Below are 19,276 nucleotides of genomic sequence, written 5' to 3' on the forward strand. Positions count from 1 at the left end.
CTCTCTCCATCCATTTCCCTGTCTCCCTCTCTCCATCCTTTTCCCTCTCTCCCTCTCTCCCTCTCTCCATCCTTTTCCCTCTCTCCCTCTCTTCCTCTCTCCAACCTTTTCCCTCTCTCCCTCTCTCCAACCCTTTCCCTCTCTCCCTCTCTCCATCCATTTCCCTCTCTCCCTCTCTCCACCCGTTTCCCTCTCTCCCTCTCTCCATCCTTTTCCCTCTCTCCCTCTCTCCCTCTCTCCAACCTTTTCCCTCTCTCCCTCTCTCCATCCATTTCCCTCTCTCCCTCTCTCCAACCCTTTCCCTCTCTCCCTCTCTCCATCCATTTCCCTCTCTCCCTCTCTCCAAACCTTTCCCTCTCTCCCTCTCTCCATCCATTTCCCTCTCTCCCTTTCTCCAACCTTTTCCTTCTTTCCTATCCACTAACACATAGACCGGTGGTTACCTGAACAAAGGAAAGAAGAATGTATTGGATTGGACAAAGCCCTTTGATTGACTGGCTCTAGTCCCGCCTCCTTTCACCAACCGTGTCTGCGCAGTCCTAATTGGTAATTAGCAATCAAATAGCCAGCCAATTAGAATCGATTAAATCAAATGATGCAAATTGACTGTGAAAAGCAGTCTGACTGCTCCTGTCTCTGTCCTGATGCAGGATCCTGTGTGGCTCAGTAAAGTAGACTCCCATGATGCAACAGCAGGATTGTGGGATCAATTCGCCCCCGGGGGGGGGGGCCACTAATACGTGTATATGTGTTTGCACTACTGTACATTTCTTTGGATAAAAGTTGCATATCTAAATACATACATAGACTATATAGAAGAGGACAGACACCCAGGCCAGTCGGCAGGGAGGTTATAATGACTGTCTGGGAGAATAAAACAGAATATACACACATTGTTATTACTGTAGCAGCAATCCTCCCTATAGGGGCCAGACGTCAATCTCAATTCACATCCCTTCTGATAGAAGCAGTGCTATGGCTGGAATAATGTGCTGTGTTGAGAATGAACAGGCTTGGAGTGCAGACACACCCCCAAAGCCTACCACTAATGCGTTCCCATTGCCATTCAAGCTCTGAACACACACACACACACACACACACACACACACACACACACACACACACACACACACACACACACACACACACACACACACACAGACGCACGCGCACACACACACACAGATGCACGCGCACACACACACACACACACACACACACACACACACACACACACACACACACACACACACACACACACACACACACACACACACACACAGACACAGACGCACGCGCACACACACACACAGATGCACGCGCACACACACACACACACACACACACACACACACACACACACACACACACACACACACACACACACACACACACACACACACACACACACGGCCCGAAGGCCCGAAGGCGTGACCCAGTTGTCTGAGATGTGTATATGTCAGTTGTAGAGAGAGTCTCTGTTGGACAAAGAGGGTTTTCACCCCTCTAGCTGTACGTGTGTGTAATGATGTCACAGAGAGACGTGGGGCTATTTGTCCAGCGCTGGCCTGGTTTCCCAACACACCCTCTAGTCTTTCATGCTTTCGAGTTGCCCTTCTCACACACACACACACACACACACCCTCAGGCCTACCACTAGTGCATTACCATTCATTCTCCTGAACACAAACACTCTCTCTCCCTCACACACACACACACACACACACCATCGCATGCTCTACTTAAATATTTTCTAAATGTATTTTAGTATTGTCTCTCTGCCAGGAGGTCTCTGTATTTCCGACCTCTATATAGAGAATAAGTCATATAGCCTCCAGCTAGCTACTGCTAGCATCATTTATAACGCCAAAGCGTTAGATTCCAGCCAGCCACTGCTAGCATCATCTAATGCCTTAGATCGCATCACGCTACAACCTCACGGTGAACTAGCCTCCTCCCAGACAGAGTAGACAATCATGTCAGCTCTATGCATTATGGGCTGGTTTCCCGAACCCAGATTACAGCCCTTGAAAGTGCTTTTAGTCCAGAAATAGGGTTTATATGAGTCCAAGAGAAAAAGGGTTTATATGGGTACGAGAGAAATGGGGTTTATATGGGTACAAGATAAAAGGGGTTTATATGGGTACGAGATAAAAGGGGTTTATATGGGTATGAGAGAAATGGGGTTTATATGGGTACAAGATAAAAGGGGTTTATATGGGTACGAGAGAAATGGGGTTTATATGGGTACGAGATAAAAGGGGTTTATATGGGTACAAGATAAAAGGGGTTTATATGGGTACAAGATAAAAGGGGTTTATATGGGTACGAGATAAAAGGGGTTTATATGGGTACAAGATAAAAGGGTTTATATGGGTACAAGATAAAAGGGTTTATATGGGTACAAGATAAAAGGGGTTTATATGGGTACGAGATAAAAGGGTTTATATGGGTACAAGATAAAAGGGGTTTATATGGGTACAAGATAAAAGGGTTTATATGGGTACAAGATAAAAGGGGTTTATATGGGTCCAGGACAACGATGCTATCTGCAGCACATCTAAGAGGGGTCGGCAGGTACTACTAAGGTTAGAGAAGCAAGCCTTCAACCGGAGGGTTGTCGGTTGGATTTTCAGGTGTGTTTGTACCTTTAGCGGAAGCCAGTCCTCCTGCCTTTACTTCAGTGATGTGGAGCTTCTGAGTCCCCTCCTCGTCTACTACTGCTATTGAGAAACCTGGAGAGAGATAAAGTTTATTAGGATACCCATTAACTATTGAGAAACCTGGAGAGAGAGAGATTTAGTTTATTAGGATACCCATTAGCTATCGAGAAACCTGGAGAGAGATAAAGTTTATTAGGATACCCATTAGCTATTGAGAAACCTGGAGAGAGAGAGATTTAGTTTATTAGGATACCCATTAGCTATTGAGAAACCTGGAGAGAGAGAGATTTAGTTTATTAGGATACCCATTAGCTATTGAGAAACCTGGAGAGAGAGATTTAGTTTATTAGGATACCCATTAGCTATTGAGAAACCTGGAGAGAGATAAAGTTTATTAGGATACCCATTAGCTATTGAGAAACCTGGAGAGAGAGAGATTTAGTTTATTAGGATACCCATTAGCTATTGAGAAACCTGGAGAGAGAGATTTAGTTTTGTCAGGCGTGTGCGTACTTGAGATGAAGTCAGGTGCAGGAGAGATATACAGATGGACGCAGCTGCGTCAAAAACCTCCTCCAGCCAACAAGGCAAAGTGTATAGCGCGCACAAATTTACATTTAGCAGACGCTCTTATCCAGAGCGACTTACAAATTGGACAAGTCAGTTAAGAACAAATTCTTATTTACAATGACGGCCTAGGAACAGTGGGTTAACTGCCTTGTTCAGGGGCAGAACGACAGATTTGTACCTTGTCAGCTCGGGGATTTGAACTTGCAACCTTTCAGTTACTAGACCAACGCTCTAACCACTAGGCTACCCTGCCGCCCCTGTATGCAAATGTCACACAACATAAATGTATAGCAAAATACAAATAAGCTTCGTGAAAACACACGGAAAATAACAAACGCTTAGCCTAGTGCGTACAACACGTAACACACAAAATAATTACACACAAAGACATGATGGGGAACAGAGGAATAAATACATGTAGCGTGATTGGGGAATGAAAACCAGGTGTGCAGGGAACAAGACAAAACAAATGGATAATTGAAGAATGGAGCGGCGATGGCTAGAAAGCCGGTGACGTCGACCGCCGAACGCCGCTTGAACAAGGAGAGGAGCCGACTTCGGCGAAAGTCGTGACAAGTTTAGTTTATTAGGATAGCCATTAGCTACTGCACATGCAGCAGCTACTCTTCCTGGGGTCCACATAAAAAGTAAAAATACATGACAAAGTACAGAACAGTTATAGACAAGGACATTACATTAAAATAAAAAATAAGAGTTAGAGACAACAAAAATACTATTTACACACTATTCATATATACAGAATCAGTCAAAAGTTTGGACACACCTACTCATTCAAGGGTTTTTCTTTATTTTTTACTATTTTCTACATTGTAGAATAATAGTGAAGACATCAAAACTATGAAATAACACATATGGAATCATATAGTAACCAATAAAGTGTTTTAGAAATAAAGTGTTATATTTTAGATTCTCTAAAGTAGCCACCCTTTGCCTTGATGACAGCTTTGCACACTCTTGGCATTCTCTCAACCAGTTTCACCTGGAATGCTTTTCCAACAGGCGTGTCCAACGTTCTGACTGGTACTGTATATATTCATATGACTAAATCTGTTTTTGGTTTGGGTACATAGTGGCATGTCTGTTGTGGTATGTATGTCTGTTTGAACTGTATGCAAATAGATTATACGAGTGGTTAAGCATTTTCAACACACGAATGTTTCTTAAAAAGATTAGAAGAGAAGTAGTCTCCTTTCTCGTCAACCCTCAACCAGGAAAGACTATCATGCATGTTGTTGATGTCAGTTCTGTGTGGGCAGTTAAGGGCAAGGTGTGCTGCTCTGTTCTGAGCCAGCTGCGGTTTTTCTAGGTCTTTCTTTTCTGCACTTGACCGTATTACCGGACAGTAATCAAGATGGGACAAGATCAGAGTCTGAACAACTAGTACAGTTGATCTTTGTGTCAAAAACACAGAGCATCTTTTTATAAAAGACATACCTCTCCCAGTCTTCACAACAACTTTGCCAATATACGTTGACCACGGTTACACCCATGATACACAACTCCAATGCTTTTGGTTTTAGATCTATTTAAGGCCAGTTTATTGTTAATTAACCATTCTGACACTGACTGTAAAACCTTACTAAGAGTCTCAGTGAGCTCACTGGCTGTAGGTGCTGATGTGTAGAGTGTGCAATCATCAGAAGACGTAGTCATTTTAGCTTCTTCTTGTAAGACCAGTGGCAAATCGTTAGTCGAAATAGAGAAGAGTAACGGCCCAATAGAACTGCCCTGAGGGACCCCACACTGTATATATCTGATGTTAGAGAAGCTTCCATTGAAGATGCCCTGAGGGACCCCACACGGTACATATCTGATGTTAGAGAAGCTTCCAATGAAGATGCCCTGAGGGACCCCACACTGTACATATCTGATGTTAGAGAAGCTTCCAGTAAAGAACACTCTCTGGGTTCTATTGGCTAATTAACTCTCCAACCATGTGATGACAGGTGATGTAAAGCCATAGCAAGTGAGTTTCTTCAATAACAATTTATGATCAATAACATCAAAGGCTGCACTGAAATCTAACAATACAGCTCCAACTATCATCTCATTATCCATTTATTTTTAGCCAAATCATCAGTCGTCTGAGTCAGTGCGGTACAAGTTGAGTGCCCCTCCCTATATGCACGCTGAAAGACAGTAGTTAACTTGTTCTCTGTATTTGTTCAAAAACAATTCTCTCCATCAGTTTACTAAGATCAGGCCGCAAATTGATTGGTCGGCTGTTAGAGCTATTTTTAGGTAGTGGAGTTACTGTAGCTGCCTTCCACGACCGTGGTTAGACATGGCAAACAGGGGCGGCAATACAGTCTGCTACCATTCTCAATAGTTACCTTCTAGGTTGTCTATACCTGGTGGCAATACAGTCTGCTACCATTCTCAATAGTTACCATCTAGGTTGTCTATACCTGGTGGTAATACAGTCTGCTACCATTCTCAATAGTTTACCATCTAGGTTGTCTATACCTGGTGGTAATACAGTCTGCTACCACTCTCTATAGTGTCCCATCTAGGTTGTCTATACCTGGTGGTAATACAGTCTGCTACCATTCTCAATAGTTTACCATCTAGGTTGTCTATACCTGGTGGTAATACAGTCTGCTACCACTCTCTATAGTGTCCCATCTAGGTTGTCTATACCTGGTGGTAATACAGTCTGCTACCATTCTCAATAGTTTACCATCTAGGTTGTCTATACCTGGTGGTAATACAGTCTGCTACCATTATCAATAGTTTACCATCTAGGTTGTCTATACCTGGTGGTAATACAGTCTGCTACCATTCTCAATAGTTACCTTCTAGGTTGTCTATACCTGGTGGCAATACAGTCTGCGACCATTCTCAAGAATTTCCCATCTAGGTTGTCTATATCTGGCGGTAATACAGTCTGCTACCATTCTCAATAGTTTACCATCTAGGTTGTCTATACCTGGTGGTAATACAGTCTGCTACCACTCTCTATAGTGTCCCATCTAGGTTGTCTATACCTGGTGGTAATACAGTCTGCTACCATTCTCAATAGTTTACCATCTAGGTTGTCTATACCTGGTGGTAATACAGTCTGCTACCATTATCAATAGTTTACCATCTAGGTTGTCTATACCTGGTGGTAATACAGTCTGCTACCATTCTCAATGGTTTACCATCTAGGTTGTCTATACCTGGTGGTAATACAGTCTGCTACCATTCTCAATAGTTTACCATCTAGGTTGTCTATACCTGGTGGTAATACAGTCTGCTACCATTCTCAATAGTTTACCATCTAGGTTGTATATACCTGGTGGTAATACAGTCTGCTACCATTCTCAATAGTTTACCATCTAGGTTGTCTATACCTGGTGGCCTTATCATTATTGATGGGAAACAGTTTTTCTCCCCTCTCTAACACTAACTTGACCAAATTCATTATTAGATTTTCGATACACAAATATCATGGTTCACTGTTGCCATTTCACTTCTCAGTTTGTCCACTTTACCAGTGAAATAGTCCTTGAAATGATTGGCTACATCAGCATTGTTTTTCATTGTAAATGAGCTTCAATCAACTTCAATGAACGACAGAGATGAGAGTCACAACCCTTCTAAACCAATCGACTGAGCAACACCTACCGTATGCCAACGTGCAGGACTCAGCTTTGTCGAAGTGGATCATCTTGGTGGTTTTGGGACATATCTCAATCTCTTTGTAGAGCTGCAGAAAACAACAGGGGGATACAATCAGTCTCATCAACATTACTGTACATCATGAAGTAGCCCTGAGACTACACTCTCACCATCAAGATGTTGGGTTTCTCCCGTGGGAGACCAGGGTTCAAATCCAATCATTCTCATCAACATTACTGTACATCATGAAGTAGCCCTGCCCTGAGACTTCACTCTCACCATCAAGATGTTGGGTTTCTCCCGTGGGAGACCAGGGTTCAAATCCTTCCCTTGACACAAGTATATCAGGTCATTTGTACTCCTCAAAAATTGCTTTGGCCCATTGAGTTTAAGCCCAGGCATTAGCTCAGGGAGCCAACACAATTATGGGGGTGTCAGTCAAGGTTACTCATCATGTTAGGTTAGTTCAGCAAACCACAAGTTAGATATCTGTATTAGAGATCACGTTAGATATCTGTATTAGAGATCACGGTAGTTATCTGTATTAGAGATCATGTTAGATATCTGTATTAGAGATCACGGTAGTTATCTGTATTAGAGATCACGTTAGATATCTGTATTAGAGATCACGGTAGTTATCTGTATTAGAGATCATGTTAGATATCTGTATTAGAGATCACGTTAGATATCTGTATTAGAGATCACGTTAGATATCTGTATTAGAGATCATGTTAGATATCTGTATTAGAGATCACGGTAGTTATCTGTATTAGAGATCATGTTAGATATCTGTATTAGAGATCACGGTAGTTATCTGTATTAGAGATCATGTTAGATATCTGTATTAGAGATCACGGTAGTTATCTGTATTAGAGATCATGTTAGATATCTGTATTAGAGATCACGGTAGTTATCTGTATTAGAGATCACGGTAGTTATCTGTATTAGAGATCACGGTAGTTATCTGTATTAGAGATCACGGTAGTTATCTGTATTAGAGATCATGGTAGATATCTGTATTAGAGATCACGGTAGTTATCTGTATTAGAGATCACGTTAGATATCTGAATTAGAGATCACGTTAGATATCTGTATTAGAGATCACGGTAGTTATCTGTATTAGAGATCACGTTAGATATCTGTATTAGAAATCACGTTAGATATCTGTATTAGAGATCACGTCAGTTATCTGTATTGAAGATCACGTTAGATATCTGTATTAGAGATCATGTTAGATATCTGTATTAGAGATCACGTTAGATATCTGTATTAGAGATCACGGTAGTTATCTGTATTAGAGATCATGTTAGATATCTGTATTAGAAATCACGTTAGATATCTGTATTAGAGATCACGTTAGATATCTGTATTAGAGATCACGTTAGTTATCTGTATTGAAGATCACGTTAGATATCTGTATTAGAGATCACGTTAGATATCTGAATTAGAGATCACGTTAGATATCTGCATTAGAGATCACGTTAGATATCTGTATTAGAGATCACGTTAGATATCTGTATTAGCGATCACGTTAGATATCTGTATTAGAGATCACGTTAGATATCTGTATTAGAGATCACGTTAGTTATCTGTATTAGAGATCACATTGGATATCTGTATTAGAGATCACGTTAGATATCTGAATTAGAGATCACGTTAGATATCTGTATTAGAGATCACGTTAGATATCTGTATTAGAGATCACGTTAGATATCTGTATTAGAGATCACGTTAGATATCTGTATTGAAGATCACGTTAGATATCTGTATTGAAGATCACGTTAGATATCTGTATTAGAGATCACGTTAGATATCTGTATTAGCGATCACGTTAGATATCTGTATTAGAGATCACGTCAGATATCTGAATTAGAGATCACGTTAGATATCTGTATTAGAGATCACGTTAGATATCTGTATTAGAGATCACGTTAGATATCTGAATTAGAGATCACGTTAGATATCTGTATTAGAGATCATGTTAGATATCTGAATTAGAGATCACGTTAGATATCTGAATTAGAGATCACGTTAGATATCTGTATTAGAGATCACGTTAGTTATCTGTATTGAAGATCACGTTAGATATCTGTATTAGAGATCACGTTAGATATCTGTATTAGAGATCACGTCAGTTATCTGTATTAGAGATCACGTTAGATATCTGTATTAGAGATCACGTCAGTTATCTGTATTGGAGATCACGTTAGATATCTGTATCAGAGATCACGTTAGTTATCTGTATCAGAGATCACGTTAGATATCTGTATTAGAGATCACGTTAGATATCTGTATTAGAGATCACGTTAGATATCTGTATTAGAGATCACATTGGATATCTGTATTAGAGATCACGTTAGATATCTGTATTAGAGATCACGTTAGATATCTGTATTAGAGATCACGTTAGATATCTGTATTAGAGATCACGTTAGATATCTGTATTAGAGATCACGTTAGTTATCTGTATTAGAGATCACATTGGATATCTGTATTAGAGATCACGTTAGATATCTGTATTAGAGATCACGTTAGATATCTGTATTAGAGATCACGCCAGTTATCTGTATTGGAGATCACGTTAGATATCTGTATTAGAGATCACGTCAGTTATCTGTATTGGAGATCACGTTAGATATCTGTATTAGAGGTCACGTTAGATATCAGTATTAGAGATCACGTCAGATATCTGTATTAGAGATCACGTTAGATATCTGTATTAGAGATCACGTTAGATATCTGTATTAGAGATCACGTTAGATATCTGTATTAGAGGTCACGTTAGATATCAGTATTAGAGATCACGTCAGATATCTGTATTAGAGATCACGTTAGATATCTGTATTAGAGATCACGTCAGTTATCTGTATTGGAGATCACGTCAGTTATCTGTATTGGAGATCACGTTAGATATCAGTATTAGAGATCACGTCAGTTATCTGTATTGGAGATCACGTTAGATATCTGTATTAGAGATCACGTTAGATATCTGTATTAGAGATCACGTCAGTTATCTGTATTGGAGATCACGTTAAATATCTGTATTAGAGATCACGTTAGATATCTGTATTAGAGATCACGTTAGATATCTGTATTAGAGATCACGTTAGTTATCTGTATCAGAGATCACGTTAGATATCTGTATTAGAGATCACGTTAGATATCTGAATTAGAGATCACGTTAGATATCTGTATTAGAGATCACGTTAGATATCTGTATTAGAGGTCACGTTAGATATCAGTATTAGAGATCACGTCAGATATCTGTATTAGAGGTCACGTTAGATATCTGTATTAGAGATCACGTTAGATATCTGTATTAGAGATCACGTTAGATATCTGTATTAGAGATCACGTCAGTTATCTGTATTGGAGATCACGTTAGATATCTGAATTAGATATCACGTTAGATATCTGTATTAGAGATCACGTCAGTTATCTGTATTAGAGATCACGTTAGATATCTGAATTAGAGATCACGTTAGATATCTGTATTAGAGATCACGTTAGATATCTGTATTAGAGATCACGTTAGATATCTGTATTAGAGATCACGTTAGATATCTGTATTAGAGATCACGTTAGATATCTGTATTAGAGATCACGTCAGTTATCTGTATTGGAGATCACGTTAGATATCTGAATTAGAGATCACGTTAGATATCTGTATTAGAGATCACGTTAGATATCTGTATTAGAGATCACGTCAGTTATCTGTATTGGAGATCACGTTAAACAGTGTATTCGGAAAGTATTCTGACCCCTTGACTTTTTCACATTTTGTTATGTTACAGCCTTATTCTAAAATGGATTAAATAGATTTTTCCCCTCATCAATCTACACACTAACCCAATAATGACAAAGCAAAAACAGTTTTTTTTTTTTTTTTTCCCCAAATGTATTAAAATAAAAAACTAAAATATAAATTGAACATAAGTATTCAGACCCTTTACTCAGTACTTTGTTGAAGCACCTTTCGCAGCGATTACAGCCTCAAGTCTTCTTGGGTATGACGCTACAAGCTTGGCACACCTGTATTTGGGGAGTTTCTCCCATTCTTCTCTGCAGATCCTCTCAAGCTCTGTCAGGTTGGTTGGGGAGCGTCGCTGCACAGCTATTTTCAGGTCTCACCAGAGATGTTCGATCAGGTCCAAGTCTGAGCTCTGGCTGGGCCACTCAAGGCCATTCAGAGACTTGTCCCGAAGCCACTCCTGCATTGTCTTGTCTGTGTGCTTAGGGTCATTGTTCTGTTGGAAGGTTAACCTTCGCCCCCAGTCTGAGGTCCTGAGCGCTCTAGAGCAGGTTTTCATCAAGGATCTCTCTGTACATTGCTCCGTTCATCTTTCCTTCAATCCTGACAAGCTTCCCAGTCCCTGCCGCTGAAAAACATCCCCACAGCATGATGCTGCCACCACCACCATGCTTCACCATAGGGATGGTGCCATGTTTCCTCCAGACGTGACGCTTGGCATTCAGGCCAAAGAGTTCACTATTGGTTTCATCAGACCATAGAATCTTGTTTCTCATGGTCTGAGAGTCTTTAGGTACCTTTTTGCAAACTCCAAGCGGGCTGTCATGTGCCTTTTACTGCAGAGTAGCTTCCGTCTGGCCACTCTACCATAAAGGCCTGATTGGTGGAGTGCTGCAGAGATGGTTGTCCTTCTGGAAGTTTCTCCCATCTCCACAGAGGAACTCTGGAGCTCTGTCAGAGTGAACATCAGGTTCTTGGTCACCTCGCTGACCATGGCCCTTCTCCTCCGATTGCTCCTGTCTCGGAGCTCTAAGGACAATCCCTTTGACCTCATGGTTTGGTTGTTGCTCTGACATGCACTGTCAACAGTGGGACCTTATATAGACAGGTGTGTGCCTTTCCAAATCATGTCCAATCAATTGAATTTACCACAGGTGGAAACATCTCAAGGATGATCAATGGAAACAGGATGAATCTTAGCGAAGGGTTGGAATACTTATGTAAAAAAGGTATTTCAGTTTTTTATTTTGAATACATTTGTCATTATGGGGTAATGTGTGTAGATTGATGAGGATTTTATCAATTTCAGAATAAGGCTATAGTGTAACAAAATATGGAAAAAGGGAAAAGGGGTCTGAATACTTTTTTCAAATGCACTATATATCTGTGTTAGAGATCGTAGATGGTTGTTAAATGTCTCAGCATTTCAACATCATGACAAGCCAGCTTACGATTGCCTTTCAGAGTTAACAGTCGGAAAGCTATGACCTCAAATCCCATATAAAATATTTTCTATAAGTCCTTTAACAACTAGACTCTGATGTGGCTTGAAGTATCACAGCATTCCAGTTTCTAACGACCCTAACCTCACCCCAACCCTAAACCCCAAAAAACAAAGAGTGTGTGTATTTGCCCAGCAGCTTTCTTTAACGTTACTGCTACTTTTGACCTCTTAGTGGCCCCAGCAGTGGCTACATGTGAACACACAGCTGTGTGTATAAAAACTCAAACTGAAGCCTAGTGTGTTTAAGTCACCATGGATAAATACTAATGTCATATTACAGAGTGTGTGTGTGTGTGAGAGAGAGAGAGAGAGAGAGAGAGAGAGAGAGAGAGAGAGAGAGAGAGAGAGAGAGAGAGAGAGAGAGAGAGAGAGAGAGAGAGAGAGAGAGAGAGAGAGATGGAGAGAGAGAGAGAGAGATTGAGGGAGAGAGATGGAGGAAGATAGAGAGAGGGAAATGGAGACATGGAGGAAGAGAGTGAGCGAGAGCGAGAGAGAGAGAGGGATGGATGGAAAGACAGAGGAAGAGAGAGGGATGGATGGAGGAAGAGAGAGGGGTGGATGGATGGATGGATGGAGGAAGAGAGATGGAGAGATGGAGGAAGAGAGAGGGATGGAGGGAGAGAGATGGAGGAAGCGAGAAAGATGGAGGAAGATAGAGAGAGGGAAATGGAGACATGGAGGAAGAGAGTGAGCGAGAGAGAGAGAGAGAGAGAGAGAGGGATGGATGGAGGAAGAGAGAGGGATGGATGGATGGATGGATGGAGGAAGAGAGATGGAGAGATGGAGGAAGAGAGAGGGATGGATGGAGGAAGAGAGAGGGATGGATGGATGGATGGAGGAAGAGAGAGGGATGGAGAGAGAGATGGAGAGAGAGAGAGAGAGAGATTGAGGGAGAGAGATGGAGGAAGATAGAGAGAGGGAAATGGAGACATGGAGGAAGAGAGTGAGCGAGAGAGAGAGAGAGAGAGGGATGGATGGAAAGACAGAGGAAGAGAGAGGGATGGATGGAGGAAGAGAGATGGAGGAAGAGAGAGGGATGGATGGAGGAAGAGAGAGGGATGGATGGATGGATGGAGGAAGAGAGAGGGATGGATGGATGGATGGAGGAAGAGAGAGGGATGGATGGATGGATGGAGGAAGAGAGAGGGATGGATGGATGGATGGAGGAAGAGAGAGGGATGGATGGAAAGACAGAGGAAAATCATCTGCATTATTGACTTGTACATTTCCTCAGTGAAAACAATGTACTGAGCAAATGTCAAATAGCTTTTTACCAAATTACCATGCAGCAGACCACATATTCACCCTGCACACCCTTTATTTATTTAACTAGGCAAGTCAGTTAAGAACAAATTCTTATTTACAATGACGGCCTAGGAACAGTGGGTTAACTGCAGAACTGCAGAACGAAACCTTGTCAGCTCGGGGATTCGAACTAGCAACCTTTCGGTTAATGGCCCAACACTCTAAACACTAGGCTACCCTGCCGCTCCAATTGACAAACAAACAAACAAACCAAAACAAAGGCAAAGTCTTCTCATGCTTTGTTGATTTCAAAAAAGCTTTTGACTCAATTTGGGTCCGCTATACAAACTGATGGAAAGCAGTGTTGGGGGAAAAACATACAACATTATAAAATCCAAAAACTGGATAAAATTGAAAAAAAAAACATACATTTCTTTCCACAGGACCGTAGGGTGAGGCAGCTTCAGCCTTATTCAACATACATATCAACGAGTTGGCAAGGGCACTAGAATCTGAAGTCAAATGTCTACTGCTTGCTGATGATCTGGCGCTTCTGTCACCAACTGAAGGAGTTGGAGCACCTAGATCTTCTGAACAGATTCTGTCAGACCTGGGCCCTGTCAGACCTGGGCCCTGACAGACCTGGGCCCTGACAGACCTGGGCCCACACAGTAAATCTCAGCAAGACAAAAATAATGGTGTTCCAAAATAGACCACAAATACAAATTCCATCTAGACATCGTTGCTCTAGTGCAGTGTTTCTCAAACTTTCTATAGTCCTTTATCTCTTCAAACATTCAACCTCCAGCTGTGTACCCCCTCTAGCACCAGGGTCAGAGCACTCCAGCTGTGTACCCCCTCTAGCACCAGGGTCAGAGCACTCCAGCTGTGTACCCCCTCTAGCACCAGGGTTAGCGCACTCCAGCTGTGTACCCCCTCTAGCACCAGGGTCAGCGCACTCCAGCTGTGTACCTCCTCTAGCACCAGGGTCAGCACACTCCAGCTGTGTACCCCCTCTAGCACCAGGGTCAGCACACTCCAGCTGTGTACCCCCTCTAGCACCAGGGTCAGCGCACTCCAGCTGTGTACCCCCTCTAGCACCAGGGTCAGAGTACTCCAGCTGTGTACCCCCTCTAGCACCAGGGTCAGCTCACTCCAGCTGTGTACCCCCTCTAGCACCAGGGTCAGCGCACTCCAGCTGTGTACCCCCTCTAGCACCAGGGTCAGCACACTCTCAAATGCTGTTTTTTGCCATCGTTGTAAGCCTGCCACACACACTTTACGATACATTTATTAAACACAAGAATGAGTGTGGGTTTTTGTACAACCCGGCTCGTGGGAAGTGACATGGAGCTCTTATAGGACCAGAGCACAAATAATAATATAATAACAATCAATAATTTTGCTCTTTATTTAACCATCTTACATATAAAACCTTATTTGTTCATCGAAAATTGTGAAGAACTCACCACAGGTTAATGAGAAGGGTGTGCTTGAAAGGATGCACACAACTCTGCAATGTTGGGTTGTATTGGAGAGAGTCTCAGTCAACCTCTTTGGGATAGGGGGCAGTATTTTCACTTCCGGATGAAAAGCGTGCCCAAAGTAAACTGCCTGCTACTCAGGCCCAGAAGCTAGGATATGCATATAATTGATATATTTCCATAGAAACCACTCTAAATTTTCTAAAACTGTTAAAATAATATCTGTGAATATAACATCACTTATTTGGCAGGCGAAACCCTGAGGACAAACCATCCAGGATTTTTTTTTTTTTAGTTGACTGTGTATTCTATTGGTTTTCTATGGGAAACTGGATTTATGAGGCACCTGTTTGCAGTTCCTAGAGCACTAGATATCAACAGTCTTTAGAAATTGGTTGATTTTTTTCTTTGAGAAATGAAGAAGTACGGCTATTCAGAATGAGTGTCAAGCCAAGTGGACGCTGATTTTATCCGCTATTGAACACACAATTTCCGTCTTAAATTTTATCGATTATTTACGTTTTAGGATACCTAAGGATGGATTAGGAAATTTGTTTGAAATGTTTGGACCAAGTTTACAGGTAACTTATTAGATAATTTGTAGTCATGTTGGGCGAGTTGGAACCTGTGTTTTACTGAATCAAACTCGCCAAATAAATTGACATTTTGGGGATATAAAAAAGGAGTTTATCGAACAAAAGGACCATTTGTGATGATTATGGGACATATGAGTGCCAACAGAAGAAGATCTTCAAAGGCAAGGCATGAATTATATCGTTATTTCTGACTTTCGTGTCGCACCTGCTTGGTTGAAATATGATTTTCATGTGTTGTATGGTGGGGTGCTGTCCTCAGATAGTCGCATGGTTTGCTTTTGCCGTAAAGCCTTTTTGAAATCTGACATGGTGGCTGGATTAACAAGAAATTAAGCTTTATTTTGGTGTATTTGGTGTATATTTTGGTGATTTTATGAAAGTTACACATTTCAAATAATTTAATTTGAATTTCGTGCTCTGCAATTTCACCGGATGTTGTCAATGTTGTCGCTAGCGGAACGTCTAGCCGTAACAGGCTAAACATAGTGTCCACGGCAGTATGGTCGCCATGGCAGTATGGTCGCCACGGCAGTATGGTCGCCACGGCTGTTACGATCGTTGTATGAGTGAGACCAAGGCGCAGCGTGGTATGCGTACATTCTCTTTTAATAAATGAACCCTTAACAAAACAACAAAACCAACGAACGAAACGTGAAGCTATACAAATAGTGCAGACAGGCAACTAAACATAGACAAGATCCCACAACTAACAATGGGGAAAATGGCTACCTAAATATGATCCCCAATCAGAGACAACGATAAACAGCTGTCTCTGATTGGGAACTATATCAGGCCACCATAAAAATACAATATCACCTAGATGACCCACCCAAGTCACTATCACGCCCAACACAGAGAAAAAACAGCTTACTATGGTCAGGGCGTGACAATGGCAGTATTGTCACCACGGCAGTATGGTCGCCACGGCAGTATGGTCGCCACGGCAATATATAGCCATGGCAGTATGGTCAATCAGGAATTAATTCCTTGCTTCCTTTTTTAACCTTCTTCTTCTTAACTAACCGAGGGAAACACTGGTAACTGAGTTATTCACCATCAGCTCACCCACCCTCTTTACAGTTGAAGTCGGAAGTTTACATACACCTTAGCCAATGACATTTAAATGCAGTTTTTCACAAATCCTGACATTTAATCGAAGTACCCTGTCTTAGGTCAGTTAGGATCACCACTTCATTTTAAGAATGTGAAATGTCTGAATAATAGTAGAGAGAATGATTTATTTCAGCTTTTATTTCTTTCATCACATTCCCAGTGGGTCAGAAGTCTACATATACTCAATTAGTATTTGGTAGCATTGCCTTTAAAATGTTTAACTTAGGTCAAACGTTTCGGGTAGCCTTTCACAAGCTTCCCATAATAAGTTGGGTGAATTTTGGCCCATTCCTCCTGACAGAGCTGGTGTAACTGAGTCAGGTTTGTAAGCCTCCTTGCTCGCACACGCCTTTTCAGTTCTTCCCACACATTTTCTATATGATTGAGGTCAGGGCTTTGTGATGGCCACTCCAATACCTTGACTTTGTTGTCCTTAGGCCATTTTGCCACAACTTTGAAAGTATGCTTGGGGTCATTGTCCATTTGGAAGAGCCATTTGCGACCAAGCTTTAACTTCCTGACTAATGTCTTGAGATGTTGCTTCAATATATCCACATAATTTCCCTCCTACATGATGCCATCTATTTTGTGAAGTGCACCAGTCCCTCCTGCAGCAAAGCACCCCCACAACATGATGCTGCCACCCCCGTGCTTCACAGTTGGGATGGTGTTCTTCAGCTTGCAAGACTCCCCCTTTTTCCTCCAAACATAAAAATGGTCATTATGGCCAAACAGTTCTATTTTTGTTTCATCAGACCAGACGACATTTCTCCAAAAAGTACAATCTTTGTCCCCATGTGCAGTTGCAAACCGTAGTCTGGCTTTTTAATGGTGGTTTTGGATCAGTGGCTTCTTCCTTGCTGAGCGGACTTACAGGTTATGTCGATATAGGACTCGTTTTACTGTGGATATAGATACTTTTGTATCTGTTTCCTCCAGCATCTTCACAAGGTTCTTTGCTGTTGTTCTGGGATTGATTTGCACTTTTCGCACCAAAGTACGTTCATCTCTAGGAGACAGAACGCGTCTCCTTCCTGAGCAGTATGATGGCTGCGTGATCCCATGGTGTTTATACTTGCGTACTATTGTTTGTACAGATGAAAGTGGTACCTTCAGGCGTTTGGAAATTGCTCCCAAGGATGAACCAGACTTATGAAGGTCTACAAGTTTTTTTCTGAGGTCATGGCTGATTTCTTTGATTTTCCCATGATGTCAAGCAAGGAGGCACTGACTTTGAAGGTAGGCCTTGAAATACATCCACAGGTACACCTCTAATTGACTCACATGATGTCAATTAGCCTATCAGAATCTTCTAAAGCCATGACATCATTTTCTGGAATTTTCTTTTCCAAGCTGTTTAAAGGCACAGTCAACTTAGTGTATGTAAACTTCTGACCCACTGGAATTGTGATACAGTGAATTATAAGTGAAATAATCTGTCTGTAAACAATTGATGGAAGAATTACTTGTGTCATGGAAATAGTAGATGTCCTAACTAACTTGCCAAAACTATAGTTTGTTAACAAAAAACTTGTGGAGTGGTTGAAAAACAAGTTTTAATGACTCCAATCTAAATGTATGTAAACTTAGATCAACTGATCATTCAAATAGCAGTGAGAATAAATAACACCAAGTGAGATGACACTATTTTGCAAAAGAGACAACAAAAATTTAACCCCACCTTGTCACGTGTGGACAATAATATGTTTTCACCTCACATTTGCATTTTCACATGTGAAAAAACAAATGTGGTTTTTCCATAAGGGTACACAAAGATTGCACTATGTTGAAAAGGTTAACTTATCTCTTTGAAAAATGACAGCACAGTGAATTAGGTTTTGGGGGTTACAGTGTCTGTATGTGGATGGGTGGTCCTATTTAACCAACATGACATAGTCTATTCTCCCTCACCAGATCAGAGATGTCTTCTTCCAGTTTGGGAACATATAGCAGCAGCTGCTCCTCTACACACACCTTCAGACGCAGGTAGAAGTTAGACGGGTCCAGTTTATGGGCCTATGGATGGAGAGAGAGAGAGAGAGGGAGAGAGAGAGAGAGAGAGACAGAGAAAGACAGAGAAAGACAGAGAGAGACAGAGAGAGAGAGAGAGAGAGAGAGAGAGAGAGAGAGAGAGAGAGAGAGAGAGAGAGAGAGAGAGAGAGAGAGAGAGAGAGACAGAGACAGAGAGAGAGAGAGAGAGAGAGAGAGAGAGAGAGAGAGAGAGAGAGAGAGAGAGAGACAGAGAGAGAGAGAGAGAGAGACAGAGACAGAGACAGAGACAGAGACAGAGACAGAGACAGAGACAGAGACAGAGACAGAGACAGAGACAGAGACAGAGACAGAGACAGAGACAGAGACAGAGACAGAGACAGAGAGAGAGAGAGAGAGAGAGAGAGAGAGAGAGAGAGAGAGAGAGAGAGACATTAACACCAGGGCCAATTCATTTATGTTAATATTGAAGAGAGCTGCTGAGATTGAAACCCTGGCTAAGATTGGGGTTATGAGGGCTTGGTTCCAGATGTCAGGGTTACAAAGAGGGACAGAAGGTATTCACACACATTTTTTGTCTCCACATGTTGTTGTGTTACAAACGATCTACACAAAATAATCAGTAATGTGAAAGTGAAAGATTTTTTTTTACATTTGTAAAATATATACACATTTATGCACACGAAAAGTATTCAGACCCCTTGACTTTTTCCACATTTTGTTACGTTACAGCCTTA

The 19,276-nt window shown here is 41.5% G+C and overlaps 1 protein-coding gene across 1 annotated transcript in view; it reads right to left on the reverse strand.

The window, feature by feature from the left end:
* The window catches only part of LOC120037193 (T-lymphoma invasion and metastasis-inducing protein 1-like), a gene marked incomplete at its 5' end in the record, with an annotated part of 28,702 nt that extends 10,136 nt beyond the window's left edge, over positions 1–18,566 (reverse strand). The window contains 3 exons of the mRNA XM_038983369.1: positions 2,649–2,735; positions 6,864–6,945; positions 18,462–18,566. Of these exons, the coding sequence (XP_038839297.1) occupies positions 2,649–2,735; positions 6,864–6,945; positions 18,462–18,566 (274 nt within the window). The remainder of the gene's footprint in view (positions 1–2,648; positions 2,736–6,863; positions 6,946–18,461) is intronic.
* Positions 18,567–19,276: the final 710 nt, after the last annotated feature.

The sequence above is a fragment of the Salvelinus namaycush genome, unplaced genomic scaffold, assembly GCF_016432855.1.
Source record: "Salvelinus namaycush isolate Seneca unplaced genomic scaffold, SaNama_1.0 Scaffold1610, whole genome shotgun sequence".
NCBI classification, from domain to species: domain Eukaryota; kingdom Metazoa; phylum Chordata; class Actinopteri; order Salmoniformes; family Salmonidae; genus Salvelinus; species Salvelinus namaycush.